The sequence below is a fragment of the Dendrobates tinctorius genome, unplaced genomic scaffold, assembly GCF_039654945.1.
Source record: "Dendrobates tinctorius isolate UK_male_01 unplaced genomic scaffold, ASM3965494v1 ptg000019l, whole genome shotgun sequence".
NCBI classification, from domain to species: domain Eukaryota; kingdom Metazoa; phylum Chordata; class Amphibia; order Anura; family Dendrobatidae; genus Dendrobates; species Dendrobates tinctorius.
In genome coordinates this window covers 35,773,638-35,788,009 of record NW_027361687.1, presented here as the reverse complement: position 1 = coordinate 35,788,009, position 14,372 = coordinate 35,773,638, and the positions used below count along the sequence as shown (strand labels likewise).

Below are 14,372 nucleotides of genomic sequence, written 5' to 3'. Positions count from 1 at the left end.
CAAAAGTACAAAACACTATATACAGAGTATGACATTCAACAATTTCTGCTACCCCTTACACGAGTATAAGAGACGAGTACAGGATGGAGACGTGCAAGTATATGAGACATGTACAGGACGGAGATGTGCGAGTATATGAGACATGTACAGGACGGAGACGTATGAGTATAAGAGACGTGTACAGGATGGAGACGTGCGAGTATAAGAGACGTGTACAGGACGGAGACGTGCGAGTATAAGGCCTCTTTCACACTTCCGTTTTTTACAATCAGTAAAAATCCGCCAGGTTTTGAAAAAAACGGATCCGCAATTTTTTTTTGCGGATCCGTTTTTTTCCCCATTGACTTTAATTATTGGCGGATCTTGACAGATTGCCGTCCGTTGCATCCGTTTTTGTGAGGATCCGCCATAATGTTGCTGTCCGTCAACATCCTCAAAGATTTCCAAACGGAGTTTGCAACGTTTTTTTTGCCGGCGGATCCTCCAGACACTGATTTAACCCGAAATTCTGTCTGGGTGCCGGACAAAAAAAAAAAATTCTCTCTCTCTCTCCCTCTCTCTCTCCTTCTCTCTCTCTCCTCTCTCTCTCTCTCTCTCTCCTTCTCTCTCTCTCTCTCTCCTTCCCGGCCAGCGGTTCCTTTAAATTTCCTCATTTTGCGGATCCGTCAAAAAACGGATCCTGTGCCATCCGTTCACATCAGTTAAGAACGGATCCGCTTGTCTGACTTTTTGGCGGATTTTAACTGACACAAAAAACTGAAGTGTGAAAGAGGCCTAAGAGACCTTTACAGGACGGAGACGTGCGAGTATAAGAGACGTGTACAGGACAGATACGTGCGAGTATAAGAGACGTGTACAGGACAGAGACATGTGAGTATAATAGACATGTACAGGACAGAGACGTGCGAGTATAAGAGACATGTACAGGACAGAGACGTGCGAGTATAAGAGACGTGTACAGGACGGAGACGTGCGGGTATAAGAGACGTGTACAGGACAGAGACGTGCGAGTATAAGAGACGTGTACAGGACGGAGACGTGCGGGTATAAGAGACGTGTACAGGATGGAGACGTGCGAGTATAAGAGACGTGTACAGGACAGAGACGTGCGAGTATAAGAGACGTGTACAGGACAGAGACATGTGAGTATAATAGACATGTACAGGACAGATACGTGCGAGTATAAGAGACATGTACAGGACAGAGACGTGCGAGTATAAGAGACATGTACAGGACAGAGACGTGCGAGTATAAGAGACATGTACAGGACAGAGACGTGCGAGTATAAGAGACGTGTACAGGACGGAGACGTGCGGGTATAAGAGACGTGTACAGGATGGAGACGTGCGAGTATAAGAGACGTGTACAGGACAGAGACGTGCGAGTATAAGAGACGTGTACAGGACAGAGACATGTGAGTATAATAGACATGTACAGGACAGAGACGTGCGAGTATAAGAGACGTGTACAGGACGGAGACGTGCGAGTATAAGAGACGTGTACAGGACGGAGACGGGTGAGTATAAGAGACGTGTACAGGACAGATACGTGCGAGTATAAGAGACGTGTACAGGACAGAGACATGTGAGTATAATAGACATGTACAGGACAGAGACGTGCGAGTATAAGAGACATGTACAGGACAGAGACGTGCGAGTATAAGAGACGTGTACAGGATGGAGACGTGCGAGTATAAGAGACATGTACAGGACAGAGACATGTGAGTATAAGAGACATGTACAGGACAGAGACGTGCGAGTATAAGAGACGTGTACAGGATGGAGAGGTGCGAGTATAAGAGACATGTACAGGACAGAGACATGTGAGTATAAGAGACGTGTACAGGACAGAGACGTGCGAGTATAAGAGACATGTACAGGACAGAGACGTGCGAGTATAAGAGACGTGTACAGGATGGAGACGTGCGGGTATAAGATACATGTACAGGACAGAGCTGTGCGAGTATAAGAGACGTGTACAGGACAGATACGTGCGAGTATAAGAGACATGTACAGGACAGAGACATGTGAGTATAAGAGACATGTACAGGACAGAGACGTGCGAGTATAAGAGACGTGTACAGGACGGAGACGTGTGAGTATAAGAGATGTGTACAGGATGGAGACGTGTGAGTATAAGAGACGTGTACAGGATGGAGATGTGGGAGTATAAGAGACGTGTACAGGATGGAGACGTGGGAGTAAAAGAGACGTGTACAGGATGGAGATGTGGGAGTATAAGAGATGTGTACAGGATGGAGACGTATGAGTATAAGAGACGTGTACAGGATGGAGATGTGGGAGTATAAGAGACGTGTACAGGATGGAGATGTGCGAGTATAAGAGACGTGTACAAGACGGAGACATGCGAGTATAAGAGACATGCGTGTATAAGAGACGTGTACAGGACAGAGACATGTGAGTATAAGAGACGTGTACAGGATGGAGATGTGCGGGTATAATAGACATGTACAGGACGGAGAAGTGCGGGTATAAGAGACGTGTACAGGACAGATACGTGCGAGTATAAGAGACATGTACAGGACAGAGACGTGTGAGTATAAGAGACATGTACAGGACAGAGACGTGCGAATATAAGAGACGTGTACAGGACGGAGACGTGTGAGTATAAGAGATGTGTACAGGATGGAGACGTGTGAGTATAAGAGACGTGTACAGGATGGAGATGTGGGAGTATAAGAGACGTGTACAGGATGGAGACGTGGGAGTATAAGAGACGTGTACAGGATGGAGATGTGGGAGTATAAGAGATGTGTACAGGATGGAGACGTATGAGTATAAGATACATGTACAGGACAGAGCCGTGCGAGTATAAGAGACGTGTACAGGACAGATACGTGCGAGTATAAGAGACATGTACAGGACAGAGACATGTGAGTATAAGAGACATGTACAGGACAGAGACGTGCGAGTATAAGAGACGTGTACAGGACGGAGACGTGTGAGTATAAGAGATGTGTACAGGATGGAGACGTGTGAGTATAAGAGACGTGTACAGGATGGAGACGTGTGAGTATAAGAGATGTGTACAGGATGGAGACGTGTGAGTATAAGAGACGTGTACAGGATGGAGATGTGGGAGTATAAGAGACGTGTACAGGATGGAGACGTGGGAGTATAAGAGACGTGTACAGGACAGAGACGTGCGAGTATAAGAGACGTGTACAGGACAGAGACATGTGAGTATAATAGACATGTACAGGACAGAGACGTGCGAGTATAAGAGACGTGTACAGGACGGAGACGTGCGAGTATAAGAGACGTGTACAGGACGGAGACGGGTGAGTATAAGAGACGTGTACAGGACAGATACGTGCGAGTATAAGAGACGTGTACAGGACAGAGACATGTGAGTATAATAGACATGTACAGGACAGAGACGTGCGAGTATAAGAGACATGTACAGGACAGAGACGTGCGAGTATAAGAGACGTGTACAGGATGGAGACGTGCGAGTATAAGAGACATGTACAGGACAGAGACATGTGAGTATAAGAGACATGTACAGGACAGAGACGTGCGAGTATAAGAGACGTGTACAGGATGGAGAGGTGCGAGTATAAGAGACATGTACAGGACAGAGACATGTGAGTATAAGAGACGTGTACAGGACAGAGACGTGCGAGTATAAGAGACATGTACAGGACAGAGACGTGCGAGTATAAGAGACGTGTACAGGATGGAGACGTGCGGGTATAAGATACATGTACAGGACAGAGCTGTGCGAGTATAAGAGACGTGTACAGGACAGATACGTGCGAGTATAAGAGACATGTACAGGACAGAGACATGTGAGTATAAGAGACATGTACAGGACAGAGACGTGCGAGTATAAGAGACGTGTACAGGACGGAGACGTGTGAGTATAAGAGATGTGTACAGGATGGAGACGTGTGAGTATAAGAGACGTGTACAGGATGGAGATGTGGGAGTATAAGAGACGTGTACAGGATGGAGACGTGGGAGTAAAAGAGACGTGTACAGGATGGAGATGTGGGAGTATAAGAGATGTGTACAGGATGGAGACGTATGAGTATAAGAGACGTGTACAGGATGGAGATGTGGGAGTATAAGAGACGTGTACAGGATGGAGATGTGCGAGTATAAGAGACGTGTACAAGACGGAGACATGCGAGTATAAGAGACATGCGTGTATAAGAGACGTGTACAGGACAGAGACATGTGAGTATAAGAGACGTGTACAGGATGGAGATGTGCGGGTATAATAGACATGTACAGGACGGAGAAGTGCGGGTATAAGAGACGTGTACAGGACAGATACGTGCGAGTATAAGAGACATGTACAGGACAGAGACGTGTGAGTATAAGAGACATGTACAGGACAGAGACGTGCGAATATAAGAGACGTGTACAGGACGGAGACGTGTGAGTATAAGAGATGTGTACAGGATGGAGACGTGTGAGTATAAGAGACGTGTACAGGATGGAGATGTGGGAGTATAAGAGACGTGTACAGGATGGAGACGTGGGAGTATAAGAGACGTGTACAGGATGGAGATGTGGGAGTATAAGAGATGTGTACAGGATGGAGACGTATGAGTATAAGATACATGTACAGGACAGAGCCGTGCGAGTATAAGAGACGTGTACAGGACAGATACGTGCGAGTATAAGAGACATGTACAGGACAGAGACATGTGAGTATAAGAGACATGTACAGGACAGAGACGTGCGAGTATAAGAGACGTGTACAGGACGGAGACGTGTGAGTATAAGAGATGTGTACAGGATGGAGACGTGTGAGTATAAGAGACGTGTACAGGATGGAGACGTGTGAGTATAAGAGATGTGTACAGGATGGAGACGTGTGAGTATAAGAGACGTGTACAGGATGGAGATGTGGGAGTATAAGAGACGTGTACAGGATGGAGACGTGGGAGTATAAGAGACGTGTACAGGATGGAGATGTGGGAGTATAAGAGATGTGTACAGGATGGAGACGTATGAGTATAAGAGACGTGTACAGGATGGAGATGTGGGAGTATAAGAGACGTGTACAGGATGGAGATGTGCGAGTATAAGAGACGTGTACAAGACGGAGACATGCGAGTATAAGAGACATGCGTGTATAAGAGACGTGTACAGGACAGAGACATGTGAGTATAAGAGACGTGTACAGGATGGAGATGTGCGGGTATAATAGACATGTACAGGACGGAGAAGTGCGGGTATAAGAGACGTGTACAGGACAGATACGTGCGAGTATAAGAGACATGTACAGGACAGAGACGTGTGAGTATAAGAGACATGTACAGGACAGAGACGTGCGAGTATAAGAGACGTGTACAGGACAGAGACATGCGGGTATAAGAGACATGTACAGGACAGAGACATGTGAGTATAAGAGACATGTACAGGACAGAGACATGTGAGTATAAGAGACATGTACAGGACAGAGACGTGCGAGTATAAGAGATGTGTACAGGACGGAGACGTGCGAGTATAAGAGACATGTACAGGACAGAGACATGTGAGTATAGGAGACGTGTGAGTATAAGAGACATGCGTGTATAAGAGACGTGTACAGGACAGAGACATGTGAGTATAAGAGACGTGTACAGGATGGAGATGTGCGGGTATAATAGACATGTACAGGACGGAGAAGTGCGGGTATAAGAGACGTGTACAGGACAGATACGTGCGAGTATAAGAGACATGTACAGGACAGAGACATGTGAGTATAAGATACATGTACGGGATGGAGACGGGTGAGTATAAGAGACATGTACAGGACAGAGACATGTGAGTATAAGAGACATGTACAGGACAGAGACGTGCGAGTATAAGAGATGTGTACAGGACGGAGACGTGCGAGTATAAGAGACATGTACAGGATGGAGACGTGCGAGTATAAGAGACATGCGTGTATAAGAGACGTGTACAGGACGGAGACGTGAGCATAACAGACGCATACAGGACGGAGACGTGAGCATAACAGACGCATACGGGACGGAGACGTGTGAGTATAAGAGACGTGTACTGGACAGAGACGTGGGAGTATAAGAAACGTGTACAGGATGGAGACGTGTAAGGACAACTTATAAATGGATTTATTCTATTTTCTGTTTATGTCTATGAGATAAAATACTGACTGCTCCTTGTTGTGTGACGTCTCTACTAATACCTGACTGTCTCGTCTCCTCACATCACTTCTCTATGACATGTAATGGAGATGTAAGAAATGTTCTTATTACTATTCCTCTATTGTATATGCCGTCTGATCAGTGACGAGGATGAGCCGCATCATATATGTCAGCAAACAAAGTACAAATAGGAACAAAAAAGACATGCTAAATCATGAATATACTGTACAAGGCCGGTTTCACATTAGAGTTTGAGTCCGCAACGTGGTGCTGCGGACTTCTTTCCTTAAACTCTGCCTACTTCCGCATGCGTCCTGCGTACCTATCTTTAACATTGTGTACGCGGGGACATGCGTTGTATGCAGATGCGTCTGCATTCGTTGTTTTGAAGTGCCCTCTCGCCATGTGCCGAGAAAAGTACAATCAATGCAGGCCTTGGTATAAAGAGATTTTTACAAAGGTCTCAGCATTATCACTGTCCAGTCTTACCTTTCCTCATAGTAATAACATAGTCACTAAGCTTTTGCTTTTCAAAAACTGAAAAACTCCAAGTTTGATAATGTGTCATGATACTGCTGTCTAAGTTCTTCAGAACCTTGGTTGGTCTTTTTGACACTTAGGTTCCTTGACTCATGACACCTCATCACACGAGAGGTGGCTTCTAGACAATCATAGATTATAATCTGTAGATGCAACACCAACAACTTATCTTTTTCTTACAGTTTATCCAGTAACGATCTACCCAACACTTCATGCATCCAGTTGGCCTCTGTGATAAGAAATAACCGGTCCCTCAAGAAACTTGTCCTATCTAATAACCGTCTGTTCGGTGATCACTTCAGTGACCTGATGGAGGCTCTGTCCAGTGCAGACTGCAAGATAGAGGAATTAGAGTAAGTATAAGAGGCGTGTACACGACGGAGATGTGCGAGTATAAGAGACGTGTACAGGATGGAGACGTGGGAGTATAAGAGACGTATACAGGACGGAGACGTGCGAGTATAAGAGACGTGTACAAGACGGAGATGTGCGGATGTTAGAGACATGTACAGGATGAAGATGTGCGGGTATAAGAGATGTGTACAGGACGGAGAGGTGCGAATTTAAGAGATGTGTACAGGATGGAGACGTGTAGGTAAAAGAGACGTGTACAGGATGGAGACGTGCCAGTATAAGAGATGTGTACAGGACGGAGACATGCGGATATAAGAGACGTATACAGGATGGAGACGTGTGAGTATAAGTGATGTGTACAATATGAGAGAAAAGCAGTGTGTATCGAAGTCATGATCACCCAAAAAAAATTCCTTGCACAATCAAAGCAATCAATGTAGAGAATTATAAATTTTTATTGTATCAAAGTACACAAATCTGAACACACAAAGTTAAAACCAATTAAAAAAGCCTAAAAGAGGCCAAAATAGAACCACCTAGAGTCCACGTAAAGACCCTTATGAACACATACACACCAAGCTGGCAGTCATTAGGAATAAGATAATAGTCACATGAATATAAGCAGGTAAAAAACCCAGTTGTGAAAATAATGTCATAATACATGTACAGCCGTCATTCATTTGGCAAACAGTATATACATGGATATGTAAAAACAACAAGAACCCAGTAAATAAGGTGATAAATAGTCTGTTGTTTCCCAATCAATAAGCCAAAAAACACATGAAAGGTATATAACCAAAACCAATTTGGTAACCTAAGAACTAGCTGTGACCTATGTTTGGTCTAATGAGGCTATACCAAAAAAGAACTGTGTGGAATCAAGAAATGACCTGGAGGAGAAAAAATCCTGTTTAGCACAAAGAATGAAAAAATGAGCTGAATCAATCAAAGACATAATAATACTACCTCATAATAAAGGTAGACAATGGGTTAAACCTGCAGCCAGCATAAAGGTGTGATGTGGGGACAACCCCACGCGTATCGCCACTAGAAAGCGTGGCTTCCTCAGGGGAAAGGGCGATGTGTACAGGACAGAGACGTGCGAGTATAAGAGACGTGTACAGGACGGAGGCGTGCGAGTATGAGACGTAATACACCAGGAAAAAGAGAGAACAAAAAAATCCAATAAAATGTAACTCACTTTATTAAAGACATATTAAAAGTACCAATTTATAAATACACATACAATGAACAAAGTTGAATAATGTGGAACCAAGATTCAATAACCCCAAAAAGGAAATCTAAAGTGGAAGCCTGGGCGAAATGCGCGTCGTGGCTGCCAGCACCCAGCCCCTGTGTGTCGATGCTACTGGTAAGACCCTTCTTATATGATCTAATCTTGTTTTGTTGCCTGACTATTGGTGCTCCTTGTGTGTATACTATTTCACTCTGCCTAATGGTCATTACTATTTATGATTCACTATGCATCAGATGGAGAGGAGTCGTGAACCTATATAAGCACAGACTTTGTAATCAGGATTATTGTTGGCACTAGCACTTTATACAGTATATAAAGGATTATTTTGAGACGGTCTCCCATCCACTTTATATTTCCTTTTTGAGGTTTTTGGTGCTGTTCCTTGCATCTTGGTTCCACATTATTCACCTTTGTTCATTCTTTGTGTATTGTGAGGCAGTGACCCCTGTTAAAGATAGGGAGCGCTGTATGTTCTCCCCAGGAGGTGCATGGAGGCGTGCAAAGTCCATAGGTGTGCATGGTAGTCATGGGTGTAGCTGTGACTGCAGTGCAAAATGATAATAAAAGTAAGTGTTAGTCTTGGACTTGTTAATGTCCAAGACAGAGGTAGGGAAAACCTGCTCTGGGTGTTGTGTTTGAAACAGATTGCAGTATGATAGTGTTGCAGTCTGTTCCATTCCGGATCCAGGTTTTCCATATGGCTGAAAGCCACAGGTTTCTGTGATAAAAGCCCTGCAGGAAAGGGTTAGACAGATCTGGGTCGGTCTGAGGGAGTCTCAGGTGTGTCAGGGCCAGAGTGATTTGGTGCTTGTGGCTGTACAGAGCAGTTGGTGTACAGAGCACCAGACAGAGCACTGCCAATAGGCCTGGCACCCACAGCGTGTTTATCGGCTGCGACCCGGAGGTTATTAATTACTGTGTACGGCTGTGAGTAGAGACTGTGATACAGCGGTGCAGGACACCCTCGGGAACTAGGCAGTGGATGACTAGCGTGTGTAGTGACTGCAATCTAAAGGATGCCGTGTACTATATAGTGCTATGAACTGGTGTGAAGTGAACACTGATAATATGCACTGAAGTTATTTGTACTTGTGTGGATTGGAACCTTTTCTGTGTGAAGATAACACATTAAAGAGACTTTTATGTTTGAACTTTGTGGGTCACTGCCTCCTCACTGTGTACGGTGCTACCGCGGCACTACAGTATTTATAAATTGGTACTTTTAATATGTCTTTAATAAAGTGAGTTACATTTTATTGGACTTCTTTGTTCTCTCTTTTTCCTGGTGTATTGCTATTCATGAGAGCGTCCTGTAGATTTCACCCGGAGCACCACTTGGTGTTGGGTTCACTATTAATGATGAGCAAGTATACTTGTTGCTCGGGTGGTCTCCGAGTATTTTGGCGTGCTCGGAGATTGTTTCTGTCACCTCAGTTGCATGATTTATAGCTGCTGGCCAGCCTGAATACATATGGGAATTCCCTAACAAACAGGCATTCCTCACATGTATTCAGCCTGTCCAGCAGCCGCAAATCATGCAGCTGTATGGACAGAAACTAAATCTCCGAACACGCCAAAATACTCGGAGGCCACCCGTACATGCTCGGGAAAACCCGAGCAACGAGTATACTCGCTCATCACTATTCACTATAAATAGTATGCTTTCTGTTTCTTGGTTTGTGTTTTCACAGGTACATGGCACACTTTTATACACAAAATATCAAAAACTTGGCACTCAAAAATTGAAGTCAATTTCACAGTTCCTTTATTGTTATCGCATCCAATTCAACACATTCCTTTGAACGTTTTCGGTCTAACAACAGACCTCCGTCAGAATAAGCTTCTCATGGTTGATTTAGCTAAAAATGGAGCTGTATGGGAAAACCCATATGCTGTAGGGTATACTGTACTGGGTACGCAACTCGTGCTACTGAATATGTAACAAGATGTATTAAGGTAAAGAAGACGTCTCCTCTGAAGCGGCTCAAGAAGGTGAAGAGGCACTGTGGAGAAAAAGGGGTACATGTGTGGCGCCCCCAGGAGTATGGCCGCCACAGTGGCTTTGCCTTCCTCCAGGGAGGGTAATGCCAGGCTTGGAAGCAGTGAAGGGTCTCTCTCGCAGTTAACCTATACATGCAACACAGTTCCATTCCAGGCCAGCAGGGGGGACTCTGAACAGGAATTGAGGGGAGGATTGCTCTTTGAGGACCAAGAAGAAGGAGTGGTCAGTTAGTGTGAGGAGGTCCACGTGTGCAGACGTGTGGAGAGAAGCTGGAGGTTGAGCTGAGGAAGGAGAGCTCCCTCACAGTGAGAGCGCATGAACTGGAGCCTGGTCTCCACGGTTGTACGGATACTAACGGTCCTGCAACAGATACCAGAGGAGTAGGAGGCTGTAAATGCCCTACTCCCATCTAAGACTTGGAGGCACAACAGCACGGAGTGAGCCAAGGGAGGAATACGGCTACAGCTGTCTGCCATACAAGGTAGTTCTAAAAGACAATAAGAGAAGTAGGAAGAACTTCAGTGTAACTCAGTACTAGGAGTACTTCACTCAAATAAGCGCTAAGAAGGAGACTGCACAGCCCATCTGCTGAGAGAGAATCCCTGAGCTGCTTCCAGGCTAGCCTGCTCCAATACCATCTGTAATCAGGACCCTGGACTGCATTTATCAAGTAAAGGTACAGAAATTGCACCCCGCTGTGTCTCTGTCTGCTTCCTACTTTTCCGGCACTGCTACATCCCCGTGCCAACCACATCTACACTGCCCTGGGACTACAGCTTCACCTGTGAGGAGCTTTCACATCTTGGCTGCACCATACCATCAGTCCCAGTGGATCTGCATGCAGCGTCGGCTTAACATCTCACTTGCCGAACACCACGGGTGGCGTCACGAACTATTCCATTAACTACATTCCACCATTTCAATTCCCCCATTACTTGGGCGCCCAGGGCCACAGACCGGGTCACCGCTGCTGTGACACATCCCCCTGACACCGGAACGGTACCGAGTACCCCACAGCTCTGGGAGGGTGACCCACATGCAAAGCCTCGTATGTGGGACTAATATGGTAGTTGATAGGCTGACGGCGTATTGAGAACTAGGTTTACTTCCCCAAACTGGCGCTGTATTTAAATAGGCAAGCCAGTGATGCCTTAAAAGAGGGAATGTTGCGGCTATAACTAGATTGGTGGCATGTTGAATACCGCACTTAGAGTCCCAGGTGGATACTGTGGAGTACTCAGCTTGTGAGCCGTGTCCAGTGATCCCACACTGATCACAGCTAAATGAACCAGCATTATAGGAGGGGGCACCAGGGGTGCAGCATAGCAGCGCTTAGTCTATGTCCGGGGAGCGTGAAGCAGCAGCCAGGGGAGACTCAATACGCTGTCACCTTCTTGAGCCGCTTCCCAGGAGACGTCTTCTTTACCTTAATATATCTTGTTATATATTCAGTACCACGAGTTGCGTACCCATTACAGCATACCCTACAGCATATGGGTTTTCCCATACAGCTCCTTTTTTAGCTAAATCACCCATAAGAAACTTATTCTGATGAAGGTCTGTTGTTTGACCGAAAACGTTCAAAGGAATGTGTTGAATTGGATCCAATACCAATAAAGGAACTGTGAAATTACCTTCATTTTTTGAGTGCCTAGTTTTTGATATTTAGTACAGTTGGTTGGATACCCGACTTTGTGCACCCCCTCTCGCTCATTGAGTGCTGTGTCTTTTTTGTAACACTTTTAAACACACACACATACATGGCACACTTATACAGTACACACACACGTGTACATGGCACACACATGAATGCACATGGCACACACTTATACACACACACGTACATGGCACAAACTTATACACACGTACACGGCACACACTTATTCACACGTACACGGCACACACATAAATACATGTACATGGCACACATACATGTTATGAATGAGTCACCAGAGGAGGAAAAAACAAAAATACAAGCTAAGTCCAGAAAACCGGAGAGGTTGGTAGCTAGCGGATTGCAGACCCCTGATCCTATTCACAACAACTAACAGTAGCCGTGGGGTGTTCCTACGGTGGTCCTAGACACCTCGTTCACAGCCGGAGAACTAAATAAACCTAAAGAAAGAAAGGAGAAATCTAAACTGCCCCAGAGCAGACCCCAAAGCAATAGACAGCCCCCAACATGTATTGACGGTGAAAACAGATGAAAACACAAACACAGACAGAAAGACAGGCTGAGCAAACGATGGGGCCCTCACTAACTAGATAGGACAGGAAAGAAAAGCAACTGTCTGCAATCACGCAAAAACCCTGCCAAAATAATGTCCAACACGTCTGATAGAAAAGGCCCTGAAGTCACTAGACTTCAAAATCACTATATCAGCACTCAGGTATATTCTGAAAACAGAGCAAAGAGATCAACTGATCAGAGACAAAAATGGAGTTCAGCCAGTCCCAACCAGGGCTGGCTGAACACAAACACTAAGTAAACCAGACAAAATCTCATGGAACAATAGCAGAGCAAAAACTTAGCTTTAGTAGACAGGACTAAACTGGAGGCCAGAGCTCAGAGCAGAGAGGATCACCAGCAACCCAGCAGGGCGTTGGCGGCCTTATATCCACTCAGAGATTCCGGATGTCCAATCACACTCCACCTGTTCAGATGACAGGTTTTTCCCTTCCAAATCAATTTCACTACCTCCTTTCACCAGCAGAGGGAGTTCATCGGACATCAAAGGTGAAGGAGAAAATGAGCTCATAACAGTACCTCCCCCTTGAGGAGGGGTCACTGAACCCTCATCCACGCCACCAGGGCGATCAGGATGGGCCCGATGAAAAGCACGAACCAATCTTTCGGCATGAATATCGGATGCAGAGACCCAAGAATTATCCTCCTGGCCATAACCCTTCCACTTAACCAAATACTGGAGTCTCCGTCTAGCCAGACGAGAATCCAGTATCTTCTCAACCTCATATTCCACATTACCTTCAACCAATACAGGGTCAGGAGGTGCCACCACAGGAACGACTGGCTCAACAAACCTCTTTAACAGAGACTTATGAAACACGTTATGGATCTTGAATGTAACAGGAAGAGCCAATCGAAAAGAGACCGGATTAAGAATCTCCAAAATCTTGTAAGGTCCAATAAATCTAGGTTTAAACTTTGGAGAAGCCACCTTCATAGAGATATTCTTTGATGACAACCAAACCATATCACCCACCTTAAACCGGGGACCAATCGTCCTATGCCGGTTGGAAAACCGCTGGGCCTTTTCCTGGGAGAGAGACAACTTATCCACCACTTGGTCCCAGATCTGGTGCATTCTCTCCACCACAGTGTCAACACCTGGGCAGGCAGAAGACTCCACCTGCCCTGAAGAGAATCGAGGATGAAACCCAAAGTTACAAAAAAAAGGTGACATCAAAGTGTCAGAACTAGCTCTATTATTTAAAGCAAATTCGGCCAAGGGCAAAAATGAAACCCAATCATCCTGATCAGCAGAAATAAAACATCTCAAATAAGAGTCCAAAGTCTGATTTGTTCTCTCCGTCTGCCCATTGGTCTGAGGGTGAAACGCAGAGGAGAAGGACAACTGAATTGCCAGCTTGGAACAAAAAGTCCTCCAAAATCTAGAAACAAACTGAACTCCTCTGTCAGACACAATGTTCTCAGGAATCCCATGCAAGCGAACCAGCTGTTGCAAAAACAAGGGCACCAACTCTGAGGAAGATGGCAACTTAGGGAGTTGTACAAGATGGACCATCTTAGAGAATCTATCACAAATCACCCAAATAACATTCATTCTCTGAGAGACAAGCATATCAGAAATAAAATCCATTGAAATATGGGTCCATGGCCTCCTGGGCACCGGCAAAGGCATGAACAACCCACTAGAGCAAGAACAAGGTTTAGACCGGGAGCAAGTCCCACAGGACTGCACAAAATTCCTGACATCACGGGACAAGGCGGGCCACCAAAAAGACCAACTCACCAAATCTCTAGTACCAAAAATACCTGGATGACCAGCCAATGCGGAGCAATGAACTTCAGACATTACTCTCTTCCTCCACTGGTCAGGAACATACAATTT

The 14,372-nt window shown here is 45.4% G+C and overlaps 1 protein-coding gene across 4 annotated transcripts in view; it reads left to right on the top strand.

The window, feature by feature from the left end:
• Positions 1-14,372, top strand: part of LOC141082898 (NACHT, LRR and PYD domains-containing protein 3-like) — a 218,982-nt gene that overhangs the window by 163,416 nt on the left and 41,194 nt on the right. For all 4 annotated transcript variants that reach the window (XM_073566931.1, XM_073566932.1, XM_073566933.1 and 1 more), the window contains one exon: positions 6,847-7,017. In XM_073566931.1, coding sequence (XP_073423032.1) covers positions 6,847-7,017 — 171 coding nt within the window. The remainder of the gene's footprint in view (positions 1-6,846; positions 7,018-14,372) is intronic.